The 26,968-nt window shown below is 52.0% G+C and overlaps 1 protein-coding gene across 6 annotated transcripts in view; it reads right to left on the bottom strand.

Annotated features, from left to right (window-relative positions):
• The window catches only part of ECE1 (endothelin converting enzyme 1), a gene marked incomplete at its 5' end in the record, with an annotated part of 98,433 nt that overhangs the window by 49,291 nt on the left and 22,174 nt on the right, over positions 1-26,968 (bottom strand). For 3 of the 6 annotated variants that reach the window (XM_081057468.1, XM_081057469.1, XM_081057472.1), the window contains one exon: positions 2,399-2,485. In XM_081057468.1, the coding sequence (XP_080913594.1) occupies positions 2,399-2,485 (87 nt within the window). Of the gene's footprint in view, positions 1-2,398; positions 2,528-7,118; positions 7,251-8,882; positions 8,970-26,968 lie in introns of those variants that run through there. The other 3 variants (XM_081057471.1, XM_081057470.1, XM_081057467.1) reach the window with 3 other exon arrangements.

Here is a 26,968-nt window from a genome sequence, read left to right as displayed (position 1 = left end):
ATATTGGTATCATGAAGTGTTATGATGTTTAATGGCAGCATGTTTTGGAAGTTTTTAACAATATAGAAAAATGCTTATGAAGTGGCATTAAATGAAAACAGCAGGACGTAACATCGTGTCCTTAGAGTGAGCTCATCTGTTTAAAAACATATGCATGCAAGTGGGAAAAACTAAAAGTAGTTATCTCCGAGCATTTAGATTACTATTTCTTTTTAAATCTTTTTTTATATTGGACTCTTTTTCCCCCCACAAATGAGCACGTAAAATTTTTACATTGGGAATAAAAACCTCAATGATTAAAAACATAAAAATACTAGAAAACTCTGCTTTGTAAGTGGAAGTGGATGGGTTCTCGACTCTTAGAACAAGCATTGGCTAGTTCACAGCTGCTTTGGGAAACTTATGGCTGCTCAAGCCAGCCAGGCTAGGTACCCACAGATGTGCCCCAAGGTGGCATTTGCTGTATAAAAAGTGGACAATGGACTCAGTTTGGTCGTTTGGTGGAATGGCCCCAACACTGCACTCCAACCAACATGACAGCTCTGTGACCACAGGAATGTCCCTAACCTGAGATTCAGCTTCCTCGTCTGTAATATGGCCACAGGGGCCCTTACCTCATAGGTCATAAAAACAACAATCACAGAGGCCCTGTAAAATGCATTACACCCCGTTTCTCTAACTCCCATTTTACATGTGAGGGAATTGTGGTTTAAAGAGATTAAGCAGCTAGCCTGCCTAAAGACCTTGAGTGGAGTCAGAATTCATACTTGGGCCCCCGGGGTTCAGGGACTGAGCTGCCTCCGCTCTGCCAGGCTGCCTCAGCTGGATGAAGAAGGTACCTGGTCACCTGAAAAGGCTATATCCATGTGGGCTGCTGTGATGATGACAGCATGGCACAGTATTTTGTTGTGAATTCCAAATGCTTTTGTGCGGACATATTTAGAACCTTCTGTGGAAGATGAGACTGAGAAAGATTGCTGATTAGATGCTGTTTTGATTTGTGAAGGGAAAAGTGCCTGCCACAGAAATCTCATTTCCTGTTGGATTTAGCTTCGTAAGAAGGGTCCGCAGGGAAGAGGTTCTACACAGACTGGGTTTGATTGCTCACTCCCCGATTTCTAGCTCTGTGACCGAAGGCGAGTTGTCTCCCCTTTCAGAGCCTCTGTTTCCTCACCTGTAAGTGAGAGCAGTAACCCCTACAGCTCCTGGGGTGGTTCTGAAGGCTAAGCGGGAAGGGTGCCATATGCCAGCGGGCAGACCACCGGGGTCACGAGTTCTGATCTCCCTGGGACTACTTAATTAGCCTGGAAGGACTCAATCAATGCTATCTTTGCTTATTAGTATTATTATTCCTGCTTCAAATAGATGTGCCTGAGTAGGGTTGGGTCTGGCAGCCTGAGTTTCCACATACTATAAACTTGCCCTCTGGATGAGCTGTGGTTCGGTGTCAGTTCACTGGGTAGCCCCAATTCTCCCCAACGCCTCCCTTGGTCAGCCTGGCAGAAGGCCTCCTGAGCTGAGATGCTCTGGCTCCTCTCTCTACACTGGTTTCTCAGGAGCCAGATCTCGGGGTCCCCTTGGGTGTCCTTGATGCTTCCAACTCGCTCCTCCCCATCTGCCTGGCTTCCAACCCTACTCGGGTGGAGGTCCTGGTCAGAACTGTCCCCGTTCAGTCCCACAGGGAGAGAAGAGCAGAAAGTAGCAGTGCTCACCGTGGTGCCACAAGGCAGGAAGGTGGTGGGCTGATTGACTCCCCCCAGGGGCAGACCCTGGGAGGAGAACAGCTGGACTTTCTGAGTAGGCTGAAAAGTAGCAGGAAAAGGGGGCAGAGGATGACTGCCTGCCTCCAGAAAATGCAGGGAAAGAGGAAGAATAGGGTAATGCCTACTAGATAGGGTGACCAACCACCCAGTGTGCCCAGGACTGAAGGGGCTCCAGGGGAGCAGGGCTTTTGTGCTAAAAATGGGCAGTTTTAGACTCTGTCAGTAACGGGCTGTGCAACCCAGGGCAAGTCCCTCAATGCTTAGGGACTGCCTCTTCTGTGAAAAGGGAAGTGGACCAGCTCAGCTCTGGAGAGGTGGGGAGGATGTGTGCTTCAACTCTGTCCCATAGGCTGTAGCCCCATGAACAGGTGGTGGGGAGGACTCGGGGAGTGGGTACGGGCAGGGCTGGTGAGCGGAGGCCAGTGGGGGAGCTCAGCGCCTCAGCAGCACTTGCGCTCCAGAAAGGTTTCTTCCCTGGGTAGCCCAGGGCAGTCCAGAGCTGCGGGCTGGTACAGACCCCTCCCGGGCGGGCAGGATGGAGGCGGAGGCAGGGGCGGGAGCAGCACCAGCGCGCATGCCCGGTACTCCCCCCCTCCAACCCCGGCCAGGGTCTCACCGAGGGCCAGGGCTCCTACCTGCAGGCCGTTTGGGTACCCGTCACCCTCGGAGAGCGAGTCCACCAGGTCTTCCTCGTCCAGCGTGGCCCGCTTGTAGGTCGACATCTGCAAAGCCAAGCACAGCACGGACTCCCTCAGCGCCTCCATGGCTCTGGTGCCCGAATGGGGAAGCGGCCCGGCGCAACCACCACCGCCGCCGCCGCCGCTGCGGCGCCCCGCCCGGGACACCGAGACCGGCCCACCGACCAGCCCGCCTCGAGGGAGGGGGTCCGCCTCCCCCGCCCCCTCTGCGCTTATGCAACCCTGCCTCACCCCCAGCGCTGACAGCACTGCGGCCACACGTTCGGCCACACGTTCGGCATGCTGCGCCCCGCGTCGCCTGGGTCCCTACCATTGCTGCGGCCGCGGCGCACCCGGCTCATCCGGGCAGGCTGGGCTGCGGTTCCGCCGGCATCACGCCACCTCTGCGGGTGGGACCTGATCAGCGCGTGTCTCCGGTTCCCTCCTTAGCTTCACCGGGAGACACCCCCCCAAGGTGTGGGAGACAGAGGCCTTCCTTTCCCAGAGGGAGAGGCCCCACCATGGCCAGCCCCTAAGCGGACAGGAAGGGGCCTCGCAGCAACCTCTCCTAGGAAACCTTAAGTCCCCCTTCAGTTAGCCTCAATGGCAGATACCAAGAGTCAGGTGTTTGGAAGGTGCCCCTTAGTTTGGCCCACAACACTCGAGAGGATCCTCCCTCCAGTGGCCCTTAGGTTTGTCAAGGGGGTCTCCTCCATTTGAGCTACAAAGATTAGGGGGGGAAAAGAGATAAAATATAAAAGGCAGGTGTCTCCCCTCTCATTTCCCCCTTCCTCTAGCTCAGGGGTCTTTAAGCCAGAGTTCATGAATGATTTCAGAAAACTCCAGAACTCCTCTGACCCAGAATGAAAAAATAGTGTGTGTGCATTTGGGTGGCTGGAGGGGAATCCCATGTTTGCCTCCAGGCTCAAAGGTGTGACTCTCCTCTCAAAATACCGTGTTTCCCCAAAAATAAGACCTAGCCAGACAATCAGCTCTAATGCGTCTTTTGCAGCAATTATATTATACCTGGTCTTATAAAATAAGACGGGGTCTTATATTAATTTTTGCTGCAAAAGACGCATTAGAGCTGATTGTCTGGCTAGGTCTTATTTTTGGGGAAACACAGTATTAAGAACTCCGGCTTCACGGCTCGCCCGGTGACTCAGGTGGTTGGAGCGCCGTGCTCCTAACGCTGGGGTGGCCAGTTGGATTCCCACATGGGCCAGTGAGCAGCGCCCTCTACAGCTAAGATTATGAACAACAGCTCTCCCTGGAGCTGGGCTGCCTGTGCTGCTGTGGGCTACCGTGGGCTACCGTGGGCTTCCGTGGGCTTCCGTGGGCTGCCATGTGCTGCCCTGAATGGCCGGCAGCCAGTGTGAGCGGCCGGCAGCTGGGGAGAGCTGCCGTGATGGGCCGACTGGGGACTGGCAACAGACTGCCTCACTGGGGGCAGGGGGTAACGCAAGGCTCATAATACCAGCATGAGCCAGGGAGCTGTGTCCTACACAATTAGACTGAGAAACAACGGCGTGAACCGGAGTGGGGAGTGGAGACGGAAGAAAGGGAAAAACAAAAACAAAAACCCTGGCTTCAGCTTCAGAGTTGGTTTAAGACCAGGTAATCCTTCCCTCTCTGGAGTCAAGAGCCTCCCCTGAGACCTCTTAGGGGCCCTGTGACCTGGACTGGAAAAGGGGGATCTCTCAAGATGTGGAGTGGAGGGCCCAGACAGGGACTCTGGACACCCAGCACTCTCTCTTCCACCCAAGACCCTAACTCAACAGTTCCCCAAAGGAGCCTCCACTTCTAGTGAGACCTGGAATCCCCTGCATTTATACTCCCCCCCCCCAACTTTCCAAAGTGCACATCCGTTCATTCCCATATTTGATTCTCGCAACACACGTGTGAAGCAACAGACTCAGAGGGGAGAGGTGACTTTCCAGGGTCACAGCCACAGGGACAGCTCCTGGCTTCCACTGCTGCCCTCTTAGCCTTCTCAGCAGCCACAGTGAGCCTTGAAAAAGGAAATTCTGATCTTGCTGCTCCCTTGCTTAAAACCTCTACAGGGACAGTCCCTTTACGAGTCCCCCATTGCCCCACCCATCCTGACCCTCATCTTGTGCCCCCACTTGGACCACAACTTGTTTGGCCCTCACTCTGTTCCTCAGATTCTACAAGTTTCTCCTCCCCACCACCCAGACCTTTATAGTGCTGTTCTATCTGGAACATACTCTCCTTACCTCTACTCTTCCCATGGCCAGCTTCTGCTTCCGAGCTCAGCTTAAATGTCACCTCTTCAAATGTCCCAACTACCCTAGTAACCCCTCAAATTCTCTATTACAGTATCCCATTTTTCCCTTTATAGTATTTACTGCAGTCTGTTATTTTTTTTTGTTTTTACATTTAACTATTCTCCCCCCACCCCCTCGACCCCACGAATTGTGAGCTTTATCAGGGCTGGGACCTTGTCTGGCACAGAGAATCCCCATCACTTAGCATACTATGGATGCTCAAAAGACAGGTAAAATGAATGGTGGAACAAGTGGAGGGAAGTGACAATTACTCCGGGACAGTACCTTTAAATCTATAAGGGGCACAGGTCTCCCGGGAGGCAGAGAACTATGGCAAGAATTTTAATTCTGGAGTCTTCTGCCTCCCTCCCGCTGGGTGGAGTTCCCATTACCCACCCGAGAGAGAAAGGGCTCCCAGGCCTGTTCACTTCACGCTCGGTTACAGCTGGGCTTTTTCTAAAACTAAGACACTTGGTTATACTAAGTAACAGGTGTCAACCACCCAAGAAAAAGACCCTCGACAAAGAAGCATCTCCCCAGCCTGGCACCGCAGTCCTATTTCCTAGACACCTAGGAGTGTGAGGTATTATTTGTAAGTTCTTTTACACCCATCGGCTCATTTAAGCCTCCTGCCCTTCCCTCTGAAGCAGGTATGACTGGCCCCTTTCTCAGAACCTGAAACTGAGGCTCAGGGAAGTAACTTGCCCAGGTGCAGTGAAGCAGTGGTGCCTCCTCCTCTCATTTCAGAGGTCACCCCTCTGGGAAGCTCTCCTGACCATCTTCCCCTGACCCTAGGTGGCGTTTGGTCCCTTGCTCTGTGCTTCCCCCACGCAGCCCCCAACCCCATGCTTCCTTCTATGGAAGCACACAGCACTCTAGAGGGGAGAGCCTTGCAGGCAGGGGCTGGGTCTCTTCTGGCTGGAAGCCCATGGGGGGGGGGGGGTCAGCCCCACTGCAGCCTATCTGTGGGCGGATGAGGCAGAAGCTTACATACCTCCCAAGCAGAAGTCCGCTGAGATGGAGCAGCTTTTATTTTTCAGCACACAAAAGATGAGGGGCCCTTCCTGAAATGCCTGCCGCCCAGCCGAAATGAAACTGAACCCAGCTCAGGTGTGGGAATGGCTTAACCGGCTCTGCTCACTCGGTGGGAGCACGGACATGGTAGGCCCAGTAGGTGAGTGACATTGCAACAACAATGGCAGCCCTATCTTTGCACCCGCCCACAGCTGGGGCGGGGCCTTCCATTCACCGGCTAGTTGGATCCCCACCCACCTAGAGCCTCAGCCTCAGCAGGTATCACTTCCATTTTATAGAAGTGGAGGGGAGTGGGGGGAAGACCCAACACCTACTATGTGCTGCTTGAAACAAATGTCTCTCTCCTGACCCCACCATGCCCTGTGAGGCGGGAATCAGCACCTCCACTTTACAGATGAGAAGACTGAGGATTAGGGAGGAGGGAGGACTCGCCTCCCTTGCTCCCCCAGGTGAGCTGGCTAGCGAGCAAGGGAACTGAGATGTGACTCCTTGCCTAATGACCTCATGATGCTGCCATCAGAGAACCCCAGCCATACAGCTAGTAAGTGGCAGAGCTGGGCCTACAACCTGGGTCCTGCCTCCTGGTCCAATGATCACCGAGGAAGGGGGAGCTGCTTCTTCATGTGGGGACCTCATGGAGTCTGGGGACTCTGAGGTGGCAGGGTGGCCAGCGACTGATCTCCCTAATTGCCTCATTTGTGGCTGTGGGTGCCACAGCTGGCCGCGAGCTTCAAGGAAAGAGGGACAACCACTGTTTTGTGGGGAGCCTCTTCCTTGATCTACTCATTCCTCTCCTGCCCCACCCCACAGAGCCGTGGAGGAGAAATCTGGGCCTGGTGTTGATGAGAAGGCCTTAGCGGAGACCAAAACTGGAGGAACCACAGCTCGTCCTCCAGCTGCACAGAGAAGGTGGTGAAAGTCAGATGAGGGTGTGATGGTGCCAGGTCTGGAAACACCAACCACCCTGTAGAAATCAAAGACCTGGGGTGGACAGAACTGAGAAATAGTAACGCTCCCGTGGCTCTGACAACCGAGGCCTCTGGCCAGTGGTACCTGGGCATGATCCTATTTGTCTTGAGTTAGTCACTCAGATGCTTCTTGTGGTTGCTTTGCCCAAGGCAGGGGATCTTCAAAGAATTTTGGAGAAGTGAAATTCATAGGCCTGGGACTTCTTGGCCACACCTGCGATCTGTTTTCAAGGTTGATTTCTAAGCCTCAGCTCCTTAGGGATGCAGCCCTCTGTGGCCAACGGAACGGCCCTGTCAATTCCTGCCTCTCCACCGCCATTAATTAATTAGCTGTTAAATCTTTGTATGTTATCTAATACACACTCATGTTACATGTTAAATACTTACGTTTAACGGATACAATGATATAGTAGGTAAAAGCTCTAGGTCCAAATCTTAGTTCAGATCCCCACTCTGCCACTTCCCAGCTGTGTGACCTTGGGCAAGTGACTCAGCCTCTCTGTGCCTCAGCTGTCTCATCTATAAAATGGAGATGATAATAATAGTACCTCCTTCATAGGACTGTTGTGATACTTAACTGAGTTAATATAAAGTACTTAGAACAGTGCTGGGCACACAGCAAGCGTTAGCAGTTATTTGTACAATTGTTTCTTATAAAGCACAGGCTCAAAAACTTTCAATTGATCCCCACTGCCTAAAGAACAAAATCCAGGGGTGTGGCCATCACCCTGACCCCAGATCTATCTCTGTAGGTGTTGAACACGCAACAGTTCACTGAGTCCTGTGCTGCCAGCTGAGGGGGCTGCCCTGCATAGGACTCGGTCCTTAACCTCAAGGAGCCTGCACCTGATATCCCCTCTTTCAGGACTGTGAGCTTTCTACCGCACTATTACTTTCCATCTCTGACCTACCTCCTCCTCCATGAAGCCCCCCTCTCCTCCCCAGTCAGAAGGAATCATGCCCTTCTGGCTGGTGGGCCCCTGGTGTAGCACCTGTATTACATTCAGGCCTTCATCTAGGCATCTTTATCCCTGGGATGGAGAGGAGGCGGAGGAAGGATGGGGGTGGCAACAGTCATCTTATTGCCCTCCACCCCTGTGTCCAGCACAGAACCTGGTAACTGGTTAATTTGTGTCCCAGATTTTCACTGGGGCATTAGGCACTTGTGACTTCCACAAAGAAATAGTAGAGTTTGGTTGCTTGATAACAATCAAGTAAAATTCAAATAGGACAACTGTAGCTGTGGGCAAGATAGTAAAAATATGGCCATCACTCCTGAAGATGACACCATGTGACATCTATCACTACTATTACATTGTCCATTACGTTGCTCAGTGTCTTTTACATGTGAAATTTCCGTGTAATTAATTTCTTTTTAAATTTACCACAAAGTTCCTGAGTGAACTGCTCCTTTGCTTTTTGGTAACAGGAATCATAGGAATCAGCCCACATCACCTTTTTCCTTGGCTGCCAGGAAGCTCATCGCCAAATCAGAAACTCACCTATGGGCTTTCTCCTTGTCCACATTTTCCACTGTATGAGGTCTGACAATTAAGTTCGCAATCTGACAATTAAGTTCGCAAACTTAATTGTCAGACCTTGTACTTTCTCTGATCTTTATTTTCCATTTCTACTGCATATCATTTTATTGAATGTGTTTTAGTCATCACCCATCATGAATAAAGTGAATTAGGAACAACCCTTTCCCTGATGCACTCTGCTGGGAACACAGCTTCACGGTATTTATTCAACACTGGGAGACTGAGGCAGTAAAGACGGACCTGGGCCTGACCCCAGCTTCCTTGGTTCATGTGACCATGTCATTTCCCCTTTCGGGCCTCAGTTTCCTCATCTGTAAAAAGGGTGAGGATTAAATGAGCTGAAACATGAACTTCCTGGCATATGACATCCCATTCCCAAGTGAACTGGTACCTGATGGACACACTGCAACACCCACCTCAGACCTGATTTTTTAAATATTCCTTTATATTTTTCCATTTGCTTCTGCCCTTGTCCATATATCCTAATCTTGGCCTTAATTCAGCCAACATTTGGCATTTAATCTAGCCTTGCTGCTGTACAGGGCAAAACCCACCACCTTCCCAGGTGACCAAGGTTAACATCAACGGCGATAAGTCCAATGTGACTTACCAGTAGCGAGTATGCGCTCATGATACGATGTGACACAAATCGTACTTTACTTCTGGGTCTTGCCTCCTAAAAGCACATTGTCCCCGCCTAATCGTAAGAAAAACATCAGACAAATCCCCATTGAGGGACATTCTACAAAATACCTGTCTAGTACTCCTCAGGGTCATCGAAAACAACAAGTCAGAAACACCGTCACCCGGTGGAATAAGCCTTGGGATCCCCATTTTACAGATGCAGAGACTAAAGCCAAAGAAAGGAGGCAGCATGCCAGTTAGCGGCAGAGGGGGATGCAACGCCAGATCTTCCAGACCCTCGCAGGGCCCTTCCTCTTTTCTTGTGCCATCTTGGGCCTGGCTCTCTAGGCCAACCTCCTTCGGTCCTTTGGAGAAAATAGGTTGCCCCATTTGGGATGTGGGAAATTGGAAGGGATATGACTGGGGCTGGGGGTGGAGGTGGGTGGGGAGGGAGACTCCACTTTGTGTCACAAAGAAGTCAGATGGAGCTGGAGGCCTGAACATGGAAAGTGGGAAGGTGGCAGGAGTTCGGGGGAGGGGAAACCTAAAGGTGAGACTCGGAGAACACGGAAGGCCAAGGGTACAGAGCACACGTGGGAGGTCAAGGCTAAGCTCCTCATCAGAGAAGGTGTCAGCCCTGCCAGCCAATGAGTCAATGACCCTGGTCTGGACCAGAGTCCCAGGCCAGGCTCCCTCAATGTGCGGGCAGTGGGAGACTCGCCCACACATGCAACGAGCTGGAAAACACTCACCCACTTGGCCTGGTGTTGACTCACTTGCCTGGGGACTTATCACTGTTGAAAGTCTTACCTAATGCTGCCAACTGACAGCCTCAGCAGACCATCCCACACCCAAGCCCCAAACCTGGCCAGCACTCTTCCTTCCTCCCTGACACAGGCCACTCATCACCCCACTGATCACCTAGCCCCACGCACAGGTCCCACCACACCTCTCACCACCCCACCCGCCTATCAGCCTCCATCTGTCATCTCGGCCCTTCTGTCCAGGCCGCTTGACTGCCCCTTCCCCCAGAAGCCTTCCCTGATTAGCCTGCTGACCCCACTGATCTCCAATTAGCACTCCTCCCTGTCCCTCATCTCCGGGCTGGCTCCAAGCAGAGCCTTCTAAACTGATTGATGTGATCCAGTCACTTTCCTTCTTCACACGCTGGCTCCTTGGAACTGGCAGAAGAAAGCATGAGCCTTGGCCTGGCTTTCAACTCCCTCCTTCCAACCCCCGAATCTGGCTCCTGGCCCCTCTCCAGCCTCTCTCTCACCACTCCTCCCTCACATGCTCAAACCTCAGTAAAATCTGAACATGCTTCCTGCTTCCAGGCCTTTGCATATCCACTGCCCTCTGCCTGTGCAGCCTTTCTGCTCCTCCTGCCCCCCCCTCCAGTTAACCCTTCAGCTCAGATGAACCTTCCTCCAAGCAGCTTTCTGGGACTTTGCTGTGACACTTCCTCCTTGCTCCCCCAGCAGCACCCTGCACGGCCGTCTAGCATCCCATCCCAACAGAGGGACCACAGGCAAGTGCAGCTGTGTGACCTGGACAAAGTCCTTCCACTTCCGTTCTGTGCTCTGGTTTTCTCATCTATCAAATGAAGATGACAATGGTACCTACTCCATAGCGTCTTTATACATCTTAAATAAGACACATAAAGACCTCAGCCCAGTGCCTCAGAGAGAAGCAGCCCTGAGTAAATGTTAGCGAGTGTGGTGGTGGTTTCAGAAGGGTCTGATTCTTCCAATTATACTAAGAATGACGGAAGACGGGAAGGGAAGGAAAAACTGGGAGGACCTACGACATGCCAGGGGCCAGGCTGGGGACTTGTTGGCACATTCATCTCCTTGACTCTTCCCCATTGCATAGTGTAAAACAACTGTAATACAGAGAGGGTTGGTAACTTGTCCAAAGTCGTACATCTGGCAAATAACAAAGCCTGGATGGGAACCCAGGTACATCTATCCCACAAACTTGTGGTTTTGCCATTACAAAAAAATAAGATGGCAGCCCCAACCTGCTCCATCCTTATCACCTCAGGCACCGCCTCCAGCCCGGTTAAACGACCTGAGTTGTCTACTCTGACCTTCTCTGAGCGCCAAGTTTGAGACAGACCAGAAACCTGCAGCTGGCCCTCAGCTGTGCAGGACGACCAGGCTGGGTAAGTACTAAGCTGAGACCGAGTGTGCCAAACAATTTGCTGATCTACTCACATAAAACTTAGGACAAAGTTAATCTGTCTCACTTAATGACATTTATGACGATGATGACAGAGCTGCCCAGTAATTAGGCTCAGGCAGGAAGCAGCTCATGAAAATGGTTGTAATTAGTATTTGTGTTACACAGGGTCAGGGCTGAAAAGAGGGAGGAGGAAGCAGGTTGGGCAGGAAGATTTGGAGATTCCTTGGATCCAGGAACTGAGGGTATCTGAGGCCCTCGTCGTTCATGCCAGGACCCGTGCCCACTAACTCATGTGGACAATCCTGTTTAACTTTCAGAATAACTCCATGATGTGGGCCCCATAATCCATTTTCTAAGGTGATGAAGCAGGCTCAGAGAGGTCCATTCACTTGTCCAAGGTCACACAGCCAGGAAGCACCCAGGCCTACCCATCTCCCCCTCCAGCCCAGGAGATGTCCTGGACAGTAGGAGGTAATTAAGGCTTGGGTGGGAAGGCAGGAGATCTATATTCTGGTCCCAGTTGTGACACTGCCTTACCCTACCCCTCAGCAAGTGACTTCCCCTTTCCAGAAAACAAAGAGAAGGTGTGGCTGTCAGGCTAATAGTGGCTGGCGGTATGGACTTGGGAGCTCGGCTCCTTGGATTCTAATCTCTGGGCAAACCAAGTTCCAATCTGAGCCTCAGTGTCTTCATTTGTAAAACGGAGACAAGTGTGGCTTGCCCCCATAGGCTTGTGAGAGTTAAATTAATTTAAAAATTTAGAACAAGGTCTGAATATTATTATCCTTATTGGAGAAAGCATGAGCTTTGAAGTCAGTTTTTCCGTCTGTAAAATGAAGAGGTTGTTGCTGGATTAGATAGTGGTTCACAAGCATGGATATCTTTAATCCCATATATCCCTTTGTTTTAAAAACTGAACAGGGCAACCCAAATACAAAAGAAATGTAAGTGGGGCTGCCATTTATTCATTCCATGACCCCATATCCTAACCCTGAACCTGGTTCCCTTTGGGGTTCTTAGGAAGAGTCTGAAAATCGCTTGTCTACATTTCTCTCAGAACTAATGGCTCTAAAGTTCTGAGATCCAAGGTGAAGTTGATGCAGGAAATGGGGGCTGGAATGGTGCTCGTCCAGCGGGGTCGGCCCATGGGGGCTATGGGACAGGCTGGGCCATGCCCATGGCCAAGTTCACTGGGGTCTGGCTGTCACCATTCAAGCTAAACAACTGTCTCCCCAAGAGGCAGCAGAAGGAAGAGAACTGGACTTGGGAGTCTCAGGCAGATGGTCCCACAATCCCAGACCAGCCACATGGTCCCTGGCAGGTCATGTCACCTCTCTGTCACCTCTCCAGGCCTCACTGTTCTCCACTGTAAGATGGGGATGGACGATTACACCATTCTCATCTGGTGACATCAGGACAAAACTGAGTCACATGCACATATAGGCTTTGCAGCTGTGAAACTAATATTTTCGATTATTTCTGGTAGATTATTTTCCCTGCTTCAGAGCACAGAGTTTGGAACCAGACTCTGTAGGTTCAAGTCTCAACTACACTGAGTACTGGCCGAGTGCCCAGGGTTTAGTTATCAAGCCTGTTTCCTCCTGTGTAAAGGAATGGCATAAAGGGCTTAGCATAGAGCCTGGCACACAGTAAGTGCTCAGTAAGTGTTTGCTGCCCTTGGGTTTAGGGGAACAATAACTAAAAGCACACTTACTCCCTCGTGCCCTCGTCTAGTATAGACGTAGCTGAAGAGGGGTGAGTGGCTCCTCCTGACCCTCCAACGCATGCAGGTTCAAACATAGTAGTCGGGATTTTTTTGGTTCTGTGCTAAAGTGTGGCTCAAGCTTTCCTGGACTAGATTGGGGATATGTCTGACCTTTGTTGTTAAGAGGCCAATTTAATCCAATAGCTGTTTCCTAGAGCCTGTTCTGTGATGCCTGTTTACTGAGCCCTTATCATATGCCAGGCCTTCGCCACAATCCTACGTGGTAGGTAGAACTGTCCCCATTTGACAGGTGAGGAAACTGAAGTTCAGAGTGGTGACATGACCACCCCAAGGCCAGGCTGCCCCTCAGCAATATACAGGATCTGGGGCCAGGTCAGGAGGGCTCCCCTGGGGTGGAGCCTACTGGAAGGCTTGTAAGGGCCCTAGGGGATCAGCCCACGTTATTTGGTGTCCCACGTTATTTGGTGTACTGGCAGGAGGTGGTATCCTCAGAGTGGGGAGGCCCAGCTGGCATTGGGTCTTACTCAGAAAACAACCTTGACCCTGGGGGAACCAGCAGCCTGAGTGGCTGAGCCCCCCCAGAGCCGAGCCTCATGTTACCTCCTCCAGGAAGTCCTCCTTGACCAGTCTTGTCACCTTATCCCTCCTCTGGCCCACAGCTGTGCACCAGTGCTAAGCCCTTTACAGATGTCACTCATTTAAACCTGCCAACAGCTTCCTGGTGACGAGTCTGCCTCTCTGAGGCTAGGCCTCCTCACCGGCAAAATGTGTGATAATAAGACTATGTATCTCAAAAGTAGGTGCAAAGATCAAATTGGGAAACAAACAATAATGGCAAGTGCTTATTTAGTACTTACTTCCTACCAGAGCCTGGCTAGGTGACACAGATCGGATAAGGGTCAGAGGGGAGGGTCTGGCCTCTCCCTGCCCGACTCTGGAACATTTCCCTGCCCGTGACCACAGACCCTCTTTCCCCACAACTCCTAGTCCCGAGGAATGCAACCAGATGAACAGAAAGAGCACTGGAGGAGTGGGAGCCAGATATCCAGGTTTGGGTCCTGATTGGGCCTCAGTTTCCCCGCGTGCCCCCCTTATACCCAAGGTGGGAGGGGATGATGGAAAGGCAGTCTTGTTTTGCCAGGTGATCCTTATCTTTCCCTACCCAACAGTCCCCAAGTGATAGGCTTGTCTGGACGAAGCAGCAGTGGGGCGGGGAAGCCCCAGCCAGCAGCACCCCTGGCAGCGGCAGCCTAGGCTGGCCCTGGGCCCTGCTGGCTGATTCTCCTCTCCCATGCCATCCTCCTGGGCCTGGGCTCTCCCCCTGCCAGATTCCTGCTACTTCTGCCCCCACTTGCCCAATGTTCCCTGACACCCTCATCAAGCGTCAGTCAGGCTTCCTTCTCCCCCCACCGCACCCCAGCCCTGGCTGCTTTCCCAGCTCTTCCTAAACTTGGGGCTCTACCAACCAACAGCCAAGGTGCCTGGACATGAAAACTGCCTAAACCAGGGCAGTCCAAGCGGGTGGGGCCCAGGCACTCTCTCATTGCTTGTCCAGGGTGGTAGCTGGCAAAGCTGCACCCCAAATGGCACAACCATCCCTGGCAGCCTTACCCCCAATCTCCACAGGGAGTATATACCGCGGTTAGGAGCACAGACTTGAGAACCAGGCTGTCAGGGTTCAAATCCTAGCCAAATACTCACTCTATAACCTTGGGCAGGTCACTTAATCCCTTTCGATGGCTCAGTTTACTCATCTGTAAAATGGATTATTAATAAACTGTTAGGAGGATTAGATGATTTAATAACACTGAGCACTTAGAATAGGACCTGGAACAAAGGAACTACTCGACAAACATCAGCTATTATGATTAATAACACTGTGTTTAGCCCAAGGCAGAACTCGCAAACTGGCAGTCCACAGCTCACGTCTGGCTTCCAGACATGAATGATCTGGCCTGCAGTACTGTAAAAGGTTTTGAAATGCTAACATTTAGAAGATTTTACACAAAAATCAGTATTTTCAGCTTTCCTTCAAAAAACAAAAAAATGATTTGGCAATGCTGGACCCACATTGTCAAGTGTCAATAGCCGGTTGGAGCTACAAGGTGGCTGCCCCCCTCTGGATGGGCCTCAAGTCCCCAGGGCACCCCAGCCACCCTGCCCCACCCCCACTCCTTCTTGTCTCCTCACTGTGGCCCAGGGTCAGCTGCCACTTTTCATCAGGCTGGAGCTCTGTTTCTCATAACAAAGAGAAAAGAGAAATATTTCTTGTAGCCTTGTCTCAGTCAAAAGTGGGAGAATGATTTATGTGAGGCTTAAAACTCAGCAAAACTAATGTATGGTGACAGACATCCAAACAGCAGTTGCATCTGAGCACAGGACTTACTGGAAAGGGGCCTGAGGGAACTTTCTGGGAGAATGGAAATGTTCTGGAAGTGTCCTATCTCTCGATTCCACTGTGGTTACAGTGTCTGTGTTCTCCAAGCTCACGGAACTGTTTGTTTCTGGCCTGTGCACTTTATTCTATGTAAGTTACACCTCCATAGGGGGGAAAAAAAAAGTGAAAAACAAAAACATAGGGCAGGAGGGTCTCATGTTTCAATGAAAACAGTGACTCCTTTTGTGGGTGTGTGAAGGAAATGCCTGTAAGTTTAATACACTGGTAATTGTGCAAGAGGACACAACCTAATAAGGGGCCCCTGGGAAGTCACCCCAACTCCCCTGCTCATGTTAGAGTTGGAGACGGAGACCTACAGTCTAAGGCGGTGAATGATTCATCTTCAAAGAACTGTACAGATCCGTGATGTCCAACCCTAGCCATTAGCTACACAGGGCTAGTCCAATGAAAATTAAATAACATTAAAAAATTAAACTCCTCATTTGCCCCAGCCATATTTCAAGTGCTCAAGAGCATGCATGGTTAACAGACAGTACAGATCTACAGATCGAGAACATTGCCACTATCACAGAAAGTTCTCTTGGACAGCACTGGTGGGTGTACATGCTGGCCATAAAGCTGGGCTAACTTCTGAATCCCCCGCCAGGGCAGCAGCCGACACAGAGGAGGTCCTCAGTAAACGTGAGCTGAGTGAATGAATGAAGGTAGAAGCAGCAAACAGTAAAACCTGGTTTGAATCCGCACTCTGGCCCTCACCAACTGTGGGGCCTCCAGCAAATGTCCCGAGCTTTTCAGTCTTTCCCTGCCTCTCAGGACTGGGCACATAAACTGATGTCCTCAGGGGTACTCCGAGTCCCACGGCCAAGGGAAGGCCTGCAGGAGAACTCGCGTGCCAGCGGTGCCACCTGAATTCTTCTGGCACAGGAGGAAGGCATAGCAGTGGTGGAAAGGGCAGTTGGGGGGCATGTTTGTGAGAGTAGCTTTTGAAAATGGGGGGCAGGGTTGGGTGGCGGTAAAGATAAAGCAGGCAGGGCCCAACTCTGAGGGTTCAGGAGGGAGGGCTGCTGAGCACAGGGAAAAATCTACGTTAGCCCCCATGCCTGGCTGCTGGAATGTGATCTGGGAAACAGCATCAGACACTGCTGTCACAGGTCAGAGTGGCTGGGACAGGGAGCCACCTTGATCCCCGAAGAGACTCCTCTTTCCTGCAGGGTGTGGACCCCCATCAGGGCAGGCCAGAATGGGGTCCGTCAAGGGGGCTGCTGGGAGCCCACAGGGCTGGCTGGGTCCTGAGCCAGCGGCCCAGGTTCATCTTCCCAGCATCTCAGAGCCCCCATATCCAGCCATACAGAGCCTCTTAGAAGCCAGGAATGTCATTGCTCATCTGTCCATTCATTCGTTCAGCAAATATTTATTAGGTACCAACTATGTGCCAGGAAATGAGTTCCATGATTGATATACATACTTGAACAAGACAAAGTCCTTGCTCCCAGGAGCTTGAATTTTAATAGGGGAGATAGACAATAAACAACGTTGCTAAGCATTATAATAATAACATCTCACATTTACTGAGTGCTTACTGTGCGCGGAGCACTACACTAAGTGCTTTGTCATGCATTTCGCATTTAATCCTTACAAAAACAGCATGTATTATTACTGACCCCATTTCACGGGTGAAGAAACTGACAGATAGAGAGGTTACAGCCAAGATTATCCAGCTCTAAGTGGTAGAGTTTTGGATTTGAACTCAGGCAATTTGAGTCTGGAGTTCCTAAGCCTAACCAGGACCCTGCCTGTCTTACTGTAGACGGGTATGTGTTACAAGAAAGTACACAGAACAAGGCGGAGTGGTAGAGAACGCTTGGCGAGGAGTTGAGGACGGTCTCTGTGAGCAGGGGACATGTACAGTGAAATCAGAATGACAAGGTGTCAGCTTACAAGGGCACTTCAGGCAGAGGGAACAGTGAGGGCAAAGCAGCAGAGGTGAGACCAAGCACCGTGTTGAAGGAGCAGGAAGCAGGGCAGTGTGGTTGGAGGGAAGGGAGACAAAGGGACTCCCCTCCCCCCCATTTTACAGATGAACTCACTGAAGCCCAGAGACAGGAAGTCCCCTAAGTAAGCTGAACCAGGGGCCCAGTCAGGACCAGAAGCCAGGACTCGGGACTCTCGGCCCAGTGCTCCTTCCAGAGCCTGGCATGCCTCTGCCACGAATGCGAGGGGCTCGGTGGTGAAGACAACCAACTTGGGCATAGGACAACTGAGGGTCCCCCGTCTCCTGGACTGCACGCTGCTCAGGACGCCTGGCCATGTTTCCCCAGCCAGGGCTGCGGCACACTGGCCACCCCGCCCCGCATTCCCACTCCCAACGTTGTCTCACTTCCCTTAATTTGCTTTTGTTCTTCACAGCAACGCTGAGGGGCCGGCGTGAGGCTCTCCACATCATGGACGGGAAGACAGATTTTTGAAGTCAGACACATGCAGCTCAGCTGGTTAGTAACTGTGACATCAAGTGAGTCCCGCCCCCTCTGAGAGCCTGTTACCCTCTCTATGCAATGAGGACAGCAGTGGCTTCCTGGAGGTTGTCGGGAGGGTCAAATGAGACACTGCGGAAAGTGCCAAGTGCAGGGGCTGGCGCAGAGCAGTCGAGGCAAGAGTTCAAACATCCTCATTCCAGGCATGGATGTGAGGGTGTCAGGGGCACAAGGGCATCAGGACACCCTTCCTCGCACCCCAGGGGCCATTCTGGTCACTCTCCCTGCCAGGTCTGGGACTCTGGTTCTAGAGCAAAGAGCCGGGGGTTCGTCATACCACTGAGAAAAACAGCCAAGGGCTGGACGTGGAAGCTCTCACCAGCCAGAGACCACACCAGCTGGGGTGGCTGTGCCCACGTGGGGGGGCTGCTGCTCCTGGGCTTCAGACAGGAACTAGGAGGGAGCAGATAAGCCTTTGTGGAAGGTGGCTAGGCCCAGGGGAGAGACCTCCTCCCATACGGGAGCCTAAGCCCACCTGGAGCAACCCTGTGGGGTAGATTTCTGGGGCAGGAGAGAAGAGAAGAGCCTGGCTTACTGGTTTCCTAACATCCCAGGGGATCACATCCTTTCTGGACCGCCCCCCACCAAGGGTCCAGATGGGTTACCTCTAGAAACCTGCCTGTCTCACTCCTGCATGGAGCCATAATCCAGCTCCTCCCGCTCTCATGGGCACCATCCACCCATCCATCCCCTGGAGCACGCCTCCCCTTCTCTACCTCCGGGCCTTTGCTTATGCTGTTTCCTCCACGGGGAGAGCCTTGCTCTCTTCTCTGCTCAAAGGGCTAACCTTCTGAGGCTTAGCCTAAGTGGGGTTTCCTTTGCCCCCAGCTGAAGTAGCTCTTTCTTCAGAACCTTAGTTTCACAAGCATTTACGAGGCTCTTAAGACAGGCTGGCCTCCTTTCTCATATATCCTGCCAGGGCTCGGACATGGGGACACAATCAGATACTTAGTTCCCAGCCCCTGCCCAAGAGGCCACTTGTGTAGGGGCTGCTGGGGTCCTCCACTAGAGGAATGGAAAAGCACTTTCAGGGGCCAGCCCGGTGGCTCAGGCGGTTGGAGCTCCATGCTCCTAACTCCGAAGGCTGCCGGTTCGATTCCCACATGGGCCAGTGGGCTCTCAAACACAAGGTTGCCGGTTCAACTCCTCGAGTCCTGCAAGGGATGGTGGGCTCTGCCCCCTGCAACTAAGATTGAACACGGCACCTTGAGCTGAGCTGCCGCTGAGCTCCCGGATGGCTTGGTTGGTTGGAGTGCGTCCTCTCAACCACAAGGTTGCCAGTTCGATTCCTCAACTCCCGCAAGGGATGGTGGGCTGCGCCCCCTACAACTAGCAACAGCAACTGGACCTGGAGCTGAGCTGCGCCCTCCACAACTAAGACTGAAAGGACAACAACTTGAAGCTGAACGGCACCCTCCACAACTAAGACTGAAAGGACAACTTGACTTGGAAAAAAGTCCTGGAAGTATACACTGTTCCCCAATAAAGTCCTGTTCCCCTTCCCCAATAAAATCTTAAAAAAAAAAAAAAAAAAAGCACTTTCATTAGGGAAAAATCTCTTCTGTGTTCTTGGGGGTAAGAACAGAAAAGGTATCTTGTGGGAAGGGCCAGGAGACCTGTGGGAGCTCTGGAGTGTGTTCCAGAAATCCCTCAGATCAGGGACAAGGCCGAAGGAGGCAGGGACATCAACCTAGGAAATATGGATGTGTGCCCTTGGGCAAGTGACTTACCCTTGGCTGAGACTCAAACTCATCACTGGTAAACCAGGACTAATATTCCCTACCCCTGTAAGTAGAAGGGAAAAGCCCTTGGTACAGGAGATGTGTTTGAGCCTGGGGCGAACTGCAGCTGGGGAACTGACGCTGATATCCCCAGGCATCGCAAATGCCCAGGCTCGGAGCACCTCTCCCTTGCGGGCCTTCCCTGCCAAGACCGGGTTTAAAACTCCCTAGCACCTCGGCTAGAAGCCAGAGCTTCTTAAAGTTACTTACCTCCTGTCGAGGGCTCAGCTGGACCCAGCCAGAGCCCATCATTCACTGTTTCTGGAGATTAGCACAGCTCACAGAAAACAGCAGGGCACCTGGCAGGAACCTGGCCCTCGCTTCATGCCAGCTGGGGCGGGAACTGCGCCAGGAGAGCACCCCCACTTCCTCTGAGAGAACCCACAGCACCCTCCCTTCCCCATCCCCAGGCCACACTAGGATTCTGGGGTACTGGGGTCACCTCTTAGGCATGGGCACTGCAGTCTCATCTCCACTGGGCCCTAAGACATGGCGTAACATGGAAAGAACACCAGGCTGGAGTCAGGGGGTGGTCACTCCCACTCTGTGGTTAAGAAAATAAACCACTAGAGTAAATAGACCACTAAGAAAATAAATCTCTAGAGCCAGACTGCTTGGGTTCACAGGCTTGCTCTGTCATTTACCAGCTATGCGACCTTGAGCAAGTTACTTAACCTCTCTGTGCCTCCATTTTGCTCACCTGTAAAGTGGTGGAATAATACTGCCTACCTCACTGGGTTGTCAGGAGGATAGAACTAGTTCTTTGTAAAGTGCTTAGAATAGCACCTGGTACAGTGAGTGCTGGACTGATTAGGTGAATGGATGGATGAATGGATGAATGAATGAATGAGTTAACGCATCAAAGCTCTGCTCCATGGCACATGAGGCCCTTCAAGATCTTCCCAGACACCATCACCTGCCATCCGCCCAGCAGGTCAAAATCATGACCTTAGCACCAGCCCCCTCTGCCTGGCACAATCTCACCGTTGCTGGTTCAAATGCCACCTCCTTTGTGAAGCTTCCTCAGACAGGATGCTCAGGGTGGCAAGTGACAGAAACCCAGCTCTAACTGGGTTTTGTAGCAAAGCAAATGCCCTGACTTGTGCTGCTTGGAAGGGAGGAAAGATCAGGCCTCAGGCAGAAGGAGATCCAGGAGTTCTGATGATGCTGTTGGGTTCTCTCCCCTCCCTCTGATCCCATCCCTCACTTCTCTGAGTGTGTTACCTTTGTTCTCATTTCCTGAGTTTAGATGTCTTTCATGCCTGGAGAACTGGACCCAGGCTACCACCTGGCAGCCGAGAGCCCTAAAGAAAAGAACACAGGTCCAACTGACTGCAAAGCCAGAGCTCTCTCAAATAGGGGCACGGGTTTGGGGGCCCTTCTTTTTCTCTATGTTGAATTAGAAAGTCCCAGGGAAGAATTCTGATTGGCCAGGCCTGGTTCCTGTGCCCTATGAAAAGGCAGGGCAAGAGCCTATGGCATCTAACTATACCACGAGGAGTGGGAGACGGGCAGTAGCCAAAGGAAGGGGCTTCTGTTAGCAGGAGGGGAAAGGCAGCTTGACCGACAGGATGCGTGTCCATGCCATCGCCTTGACACCAGCCCTGCATATTTTCCTTCCTCTGTGCTTCCACGACACTCAGCACACCCCTCCACCAGAGCCCACTGGGTACGTGGCTGTCCTGTCCACTGGGCCATGAAGTCTTAAAAGAGCCAAGGCTCTGGTCATCTTGGCCCCCAGCACTTGGCTCTGCCCCCTGATCGCAAACTGCTTTCAACAAATGAGGGAAATGAGGCTCAAGAAATAGAGGGAGTCACTCAAGGGGCCAACCAGGAGGAGAATCTTAGACTAGGCTCTTCTGACCTCCTCCCTCGACCCACAATCATCAAAATCATCCTGTAAAAAACTCTTTGACAAGGAGACTGTAGCTTACCCCCCAGGAAGCAGGAGATGGGCCCCCAAACCCGTGCCCCCATGGGAGAGAGCTCTGGCTTTGCAGTCAGTTGGACCTGTGTTCAAAACTGTCTTCTTCCGGGGACATATTGACGATCTTGGGCAACCTGGGTCGTTGTAAGGATTAAACAAGAGAATGTAGACAAAGCGTGCGGCACACAGGTGGGACCCAAGGAATGGGAGCTACTGTTTGCAGAATTGGGCTCCCTGGCCCTCTCAGGGCAACAGCTGGGTCTGGCTGGCTGCCCAGACCTCAGGGCCTGAAGGGTCACAACCCCTGCGCCTCCCCCTGTCCAGCGTGCAGGAATGTTCAAAACGTCCATCCACTCCTCCGTTCACCCGTTTATAAGCCCAGCAGGCCGGTCCCACATGCCACCAATGGCACAGGCTTCCGGGGCCAGCAGGAAGGAGAACATGCGGCCTCACCAGCTGACATAGCGCTTTCCTCGCTATTGTCACACGGAGCTCTGACAGGCGGGACAAGGTAGGAGCAAGAGCATGGTGTACCCGGGACCCAGGCAGCCTGGGTTCAAACCTCAGCTCTGCCTCCTACTCCCTGTCTGACTTGGCAAGTGACATGACAACCCTGTGCCTCAGTTTATCTGTAAAACAGATAGTAATAGCACCATTCTCATGGGTGGCTACGAGAATTCATTGAGTTAAAATCATGTAAAGCGTTCTGAACACTGGCACTGCTATTTATTTGATTTGCTCACGCGACTCTGAGGTAAGTACGATCATGGCCTCCATTTTGCAGAGGGGGCAGTGACTGGCTCGGGTTATCGTGCCAGCAAGTGACAGCACCAGGACTAGACACCAGCGCTGTCTGACTCTGAACCTCCCCAGCCCCCGGTGTTTTCCCTCTGCCCCTCTGCCACCATTATAGCCTCCAGGACTCTGTAATCCTGTCTCAGCAGGAAGTGCTCATCCCCACCTGCCACAACGCTCCACGCCCAGCCCCAGCCAATCAGGGTGGACCTTCGGCCAATCCAGATGCTACCGAGCTGGCCGTTGCCTAAGTGACCAGGAATGTTCCCCTAACAAAGCCCCAGCCCAGGCTCAGCTTCCCATCTGGTCCCCATTACCCCCCTCACCACAAGTGTCATGCTTGTCTGGGGGGCTGGGGGGAGCCCAGGAAGAAACGCCTAGCAGGGAGAAGAGGCTTGATTCCTGCTGACAGTGGGGGAGCGATGGCTATACTGGCTCAAGAGGACACAAGCTGCCCCATCTGCAGTCTTGGCCCAGAGTGGTCCCCAGGCACAGAACAGAGCCAGAGAGGGTGGAGAACCAGGGACAGGGGGACATGACAAAAAAAGGGAGTGGAAGGGTGACTAAAGGGAGGGAGACTGCCAGGCTCAGATTTCCTGGGAACAAGCCACACCCATCTTTGGGAAGAGCAAGAATTTTAGAGCAGACACACCTAGGCTTGAATCCCTGTAACCTACTGCTGTGTGACCATGGGTCAGTTGCCTCACCTCTCTGAACACGTTTCCTCCTCTATAAAATGGGGACATGTGAATGTACTTTGTAGAGCTGTGGTAAGAATTAAGGCATTAATCCAAGAAAAGACACACAGGAATTCAAGGTCTACCACCTCCTAAGAGGGGCAGTGCCGAGGGTATAGGCTGTGACACTGGACGCTCTGTGATGGCACTGGAAATGTCCTGGCTCATGGTGAGATAACACGGGCAGCTGGAATGACGCTGGGGTTCAACCTGAGCGACAGTGTGGCCTGGGTCAGAGGCAGTGGCAACGATGGCGCTTCCACTGCCGCGAAATAACAGCAACAACAGCAGTAGCGACAAAAATGGTCTCTTGAGCAATGACTTCATTCCAGGCCCTGTGCTAGGCACTTTCTGATTTAACCGTCACAGCAACCCTACGTGAGAGATGTACAGGCACAGAGAGGTTAAGCAACCAGTCCAAGGTTGCACAGCTGGCAAGGGGCTATGATTCAAATCCCGGTCTACCCAACCGTTACGTACCATAGGATCCTACAGAACGGAGTGCCCTTGCTTGGGACACTCACACAGCGGCATACCCAAACCCCCTCCTAGGCCCCTGTAGCCATCCAGTCTGGGCTTCTCCTCCCCTCCCTGGGGCTTGGCTCCTACTCAGCCCAGCTCAGGAGCCAAATGCAGTTGCACAATTAACAATTAGGAACAACTTTTCTTGTCTTCCAAGGGAGAGGATAGCACAAGACTTGGTGACAGGCATACAGGGGGACTTCTGCCAGAACCCATGAGGTCTGTCCCCATTCCCTGCCAGGCTGGGGAGGCGCCTTTCCTGGCCCAGCCCAGCCCAGCCCAGCCCGGAAATCAAGAATCAGGCAGCCCCTCTCCTTCTTGTCTTCCTTTCTCATTTAAATCCTACCCACCTACCCCTTCCCATCAGGAAGACTTCCTGACTGCCTCAGCCCACAGTTTTCACATGGTCCTGTGAGCCCCAACACCAAGAAGTCTTGATTCTTTGTCTATTTAGTCAGCTCCATCTTCAGAGGATTGTGTATCTCCATCGAACTATAAGCAACTTGCATTTGCTTTTTTTGTTGTTGCAAGTAACACTAAGATATCCCTCTCAACATCAAGTCTAGTACAGGACACATAGAAGTTGCTTAACCCACAGTCTGCTCCTTGGCTTGGAGAACTCCTCTTCACCCTTCAGAACCCAGATCAAATGTCATCTCCTCCACGATGTCCTCCTCTGTGTCCTAAGCTGCCCCATCTGTGTGCACCTGTAGTGATTTGTATGTATCTCTAGAATACTCTCCCTCCCTACATTGTAATAACTACTATCCAGGCACTATGCTAAGATTGTTATACTCAATTCTAAATCTATCAATAACTGCAAGAGAGAGTCAATATCCCCATTTAACAGATAGGGATGATAAGGCTCAGAGCGGTTGAGAGACTTACCTAAAGTCTCACAGCTAATAAGTGGCAGGCGTGGGATTTGAACCCAGGTCTGCTCTTGCCCCAAGCAAATGATGTTTCGGTTGGGTTAGGCTGCCTCCCCCATGGTGGGTGTCTCTCACTGACTGCATTTGCTTCCTGAGTCTAGCATGATCCCAAACTTTGTAGTTTCCTTACAGATCAGCCACAGAGTTGAGATGTCACTCATCCCCAACCCCATGGTGGCCCCAGGCCAAAGGTGACCATCCAGTGGGCCCCACCTCACTCTACCAGCCTCCAGGTAGGCTCCAGATGCAAAGCCTAAGTATTTGCATCCAGGCAACTAGGGATGAGAAGCAGCTCCCATTTCCCTGTATTCCAGGCCTCTGTGAATCCGCTCCCTGTCCACACAGACAACTCTAGAGTGGCCTGGGCTTGAGAAAGAGCTCTGGCTCTGGAATCAGCCAACTTGGATACTGGCTGTGGGACTTTGGGACCATGATTTGACCTCTCTAAAGACTTAAGTCAGCTCAGCTGTGAGATGGGAGGAACTCTCCTCACCATGGATTAAGATATTGAATGTCAAGTGCCTTCCACAGTGCCTGGCACACGTCCACTCATTCAGCCAACACCTACTTCCTGTGCACCTATTATGTGCCTAACAGCTTTTGGTGCTGTTCACAGCAGCAAGCCAAACAGAAAAGCATTCCTACCCTTAAGAGGTTTTTAACTCTCAGAGAAGGAACCCCTAAAATTGTTGGTCAATCTTCTCATGAGAGTCTTATGATAAAGTGGGCTTATCCGACTTTACTCTTTAACGTAAATAACATATCTACACCTTGGAAAGTCTCCTGCAATCATCAGGAGCTGTGGACAAGGAAGTCTCAACAGCATCATTTAAATAGAGAAGGAGAAACAACCTAAATGGCGATCTCTAGCAGTCTGGATAAACCGTGGTAGAGCCATTGGGGTGGAATACTACACAGCACTAAAAATGAACTGGATACAGCTCAGATACAAAATGAAGAGAGGAAAACAAGCTACAAAGGTAAACATATAGCCTCCTACTTCAAGTTTTAAAACTTATGAGCAATACTATGTATCATTTACAGAGGCAGAAACAACTAGTACAAATAGTAAGGTGGTCACTCCAGAAAGTAATTTTTTCTGGAAGAAGGGGAGGTAGGGAATGGGACCAGAAAGGGATGTGTGGGAGACTGAACTGAATTTGGAGTGTTTTATTTTTTAAACTGGATGGTTGGTTCACTAGTGTTTGTTTTTATTGAACTCTATGCTTTTTATATGTCTGAAATATTTTGCCCCACACCAAAAAAGGCATGGGCTTTGGAGGCAGACAGACTTGGGTTTAAAGCCAGACCTGTGCTTTGCTGCTCTCTGAGCTCAGTTTTCTCCTCTGTGAAGTGGGGGACAAAATACCCACCACTAGTTCCCAGGATTCTTCTGAGAATCAAACAAGGTTGTGTTTGTAAAGGGCCTGGCACATAGTAGGGCTTGGAAGGCGGGGGGGGGGGGCACACAATAGGGCGGCCTGGAGCATCTCAGCCACTATTGTTCTTGCTCCTGTTGGGGGAATCTCTCAAAAAGAGCAGATGGAGGAGAAGGGCCAGTCCAAAGGCCTCAGATTATGGGGTGAAAGGGTTTACTCCTTCCAAGGCCAGGCTGGCCTTCAGTGAACCTGGTGACACATCTGGGGCTCTGGGATTGGGCAATCCGGTCCCTTGACCAGGATACATAAAGTCATGGGCCTGGGCTGGCTGGACTCCCTCCACGGCCCCTACCCTTCTCAGACTGTTCCTGGCCTTCCCGGAACAGTCCCTACCGTGTGCTGGCAGGACAGCTGGCTCCCTCCCTGCCCAATTCTCCTTGGCTTCTCCTGAGACCCTGCTCCTCATTCTCAAGGTACAGTCTCAGCCACCTTGTACCCAAATAAATCCTCTGGAGTGACTTCAGCTGGTCCCAGGCTTCCGCAGCTGTGGCCAAGAGAGCGAGGCCAGGTGTCTGTCTCCTCGTTTCCATCCAGGCTCAGGGCGGGCCTCAAAGTTCTCAACCTTCAACGGGGGCGCTGCCACCCCCTCTCAGAGTGGTGGGGAGGAATGTGTGCAGACAGGGTCTGCACCCCAGGCGTGCCGCTCAGGGGCATCAGGTGGCACAAGCCAGGTGCCAGGGCACTGGCTGCTGTTATATTTAAATGATTCCTCCCAGCTCTGGCAAAACCCAAGTCGCAGTTCTGCTGAGCTCAAAGATGACCCAGGCTGAGGAGAAATGTGTGGGGTTGGAGCAGGGCAAGCAAGCCCCAGGGGCAGAAAGTGGCTGGATGTGGGAGCAGGGCGGGCCCTGCAAGGGCTCTCAGCCACCCTAACCCAATGAACCCACTCTGCTGGCACAAGCGCAGGAATTTGTCATCATTCCCCAGGGCCCAAGGGCACTTCTGGGGCACAGCTCCGAGAGGGCAGCAGAAGAGAGTGGAGCTGGCTGTGACATGTGACTTCATACCGTGATGCAGCTGGGGAACATATTTACTTCATCCCTGCCCTTTCCTAAGCCTGTCCCAGCCCCGTTGACAAAGGTCAGCCGAGAGTGTAGGAT

Source organism: Rhinolophus hipposideros (assembly GCF_964194185.1).
Source record: "Rhinolophus hipposideros genome assembly, chromosome: 8".
Lineage (NCBI taxonomy): Eukaryota > Metazoa > Chordata > Mammalia > Chiroptera > Rhinolophidae > Rhinolophus > Rhinolophus hipposideros.
This window is presented reverse-complemented; position numbering and strand designations above follow the sequence as displayed.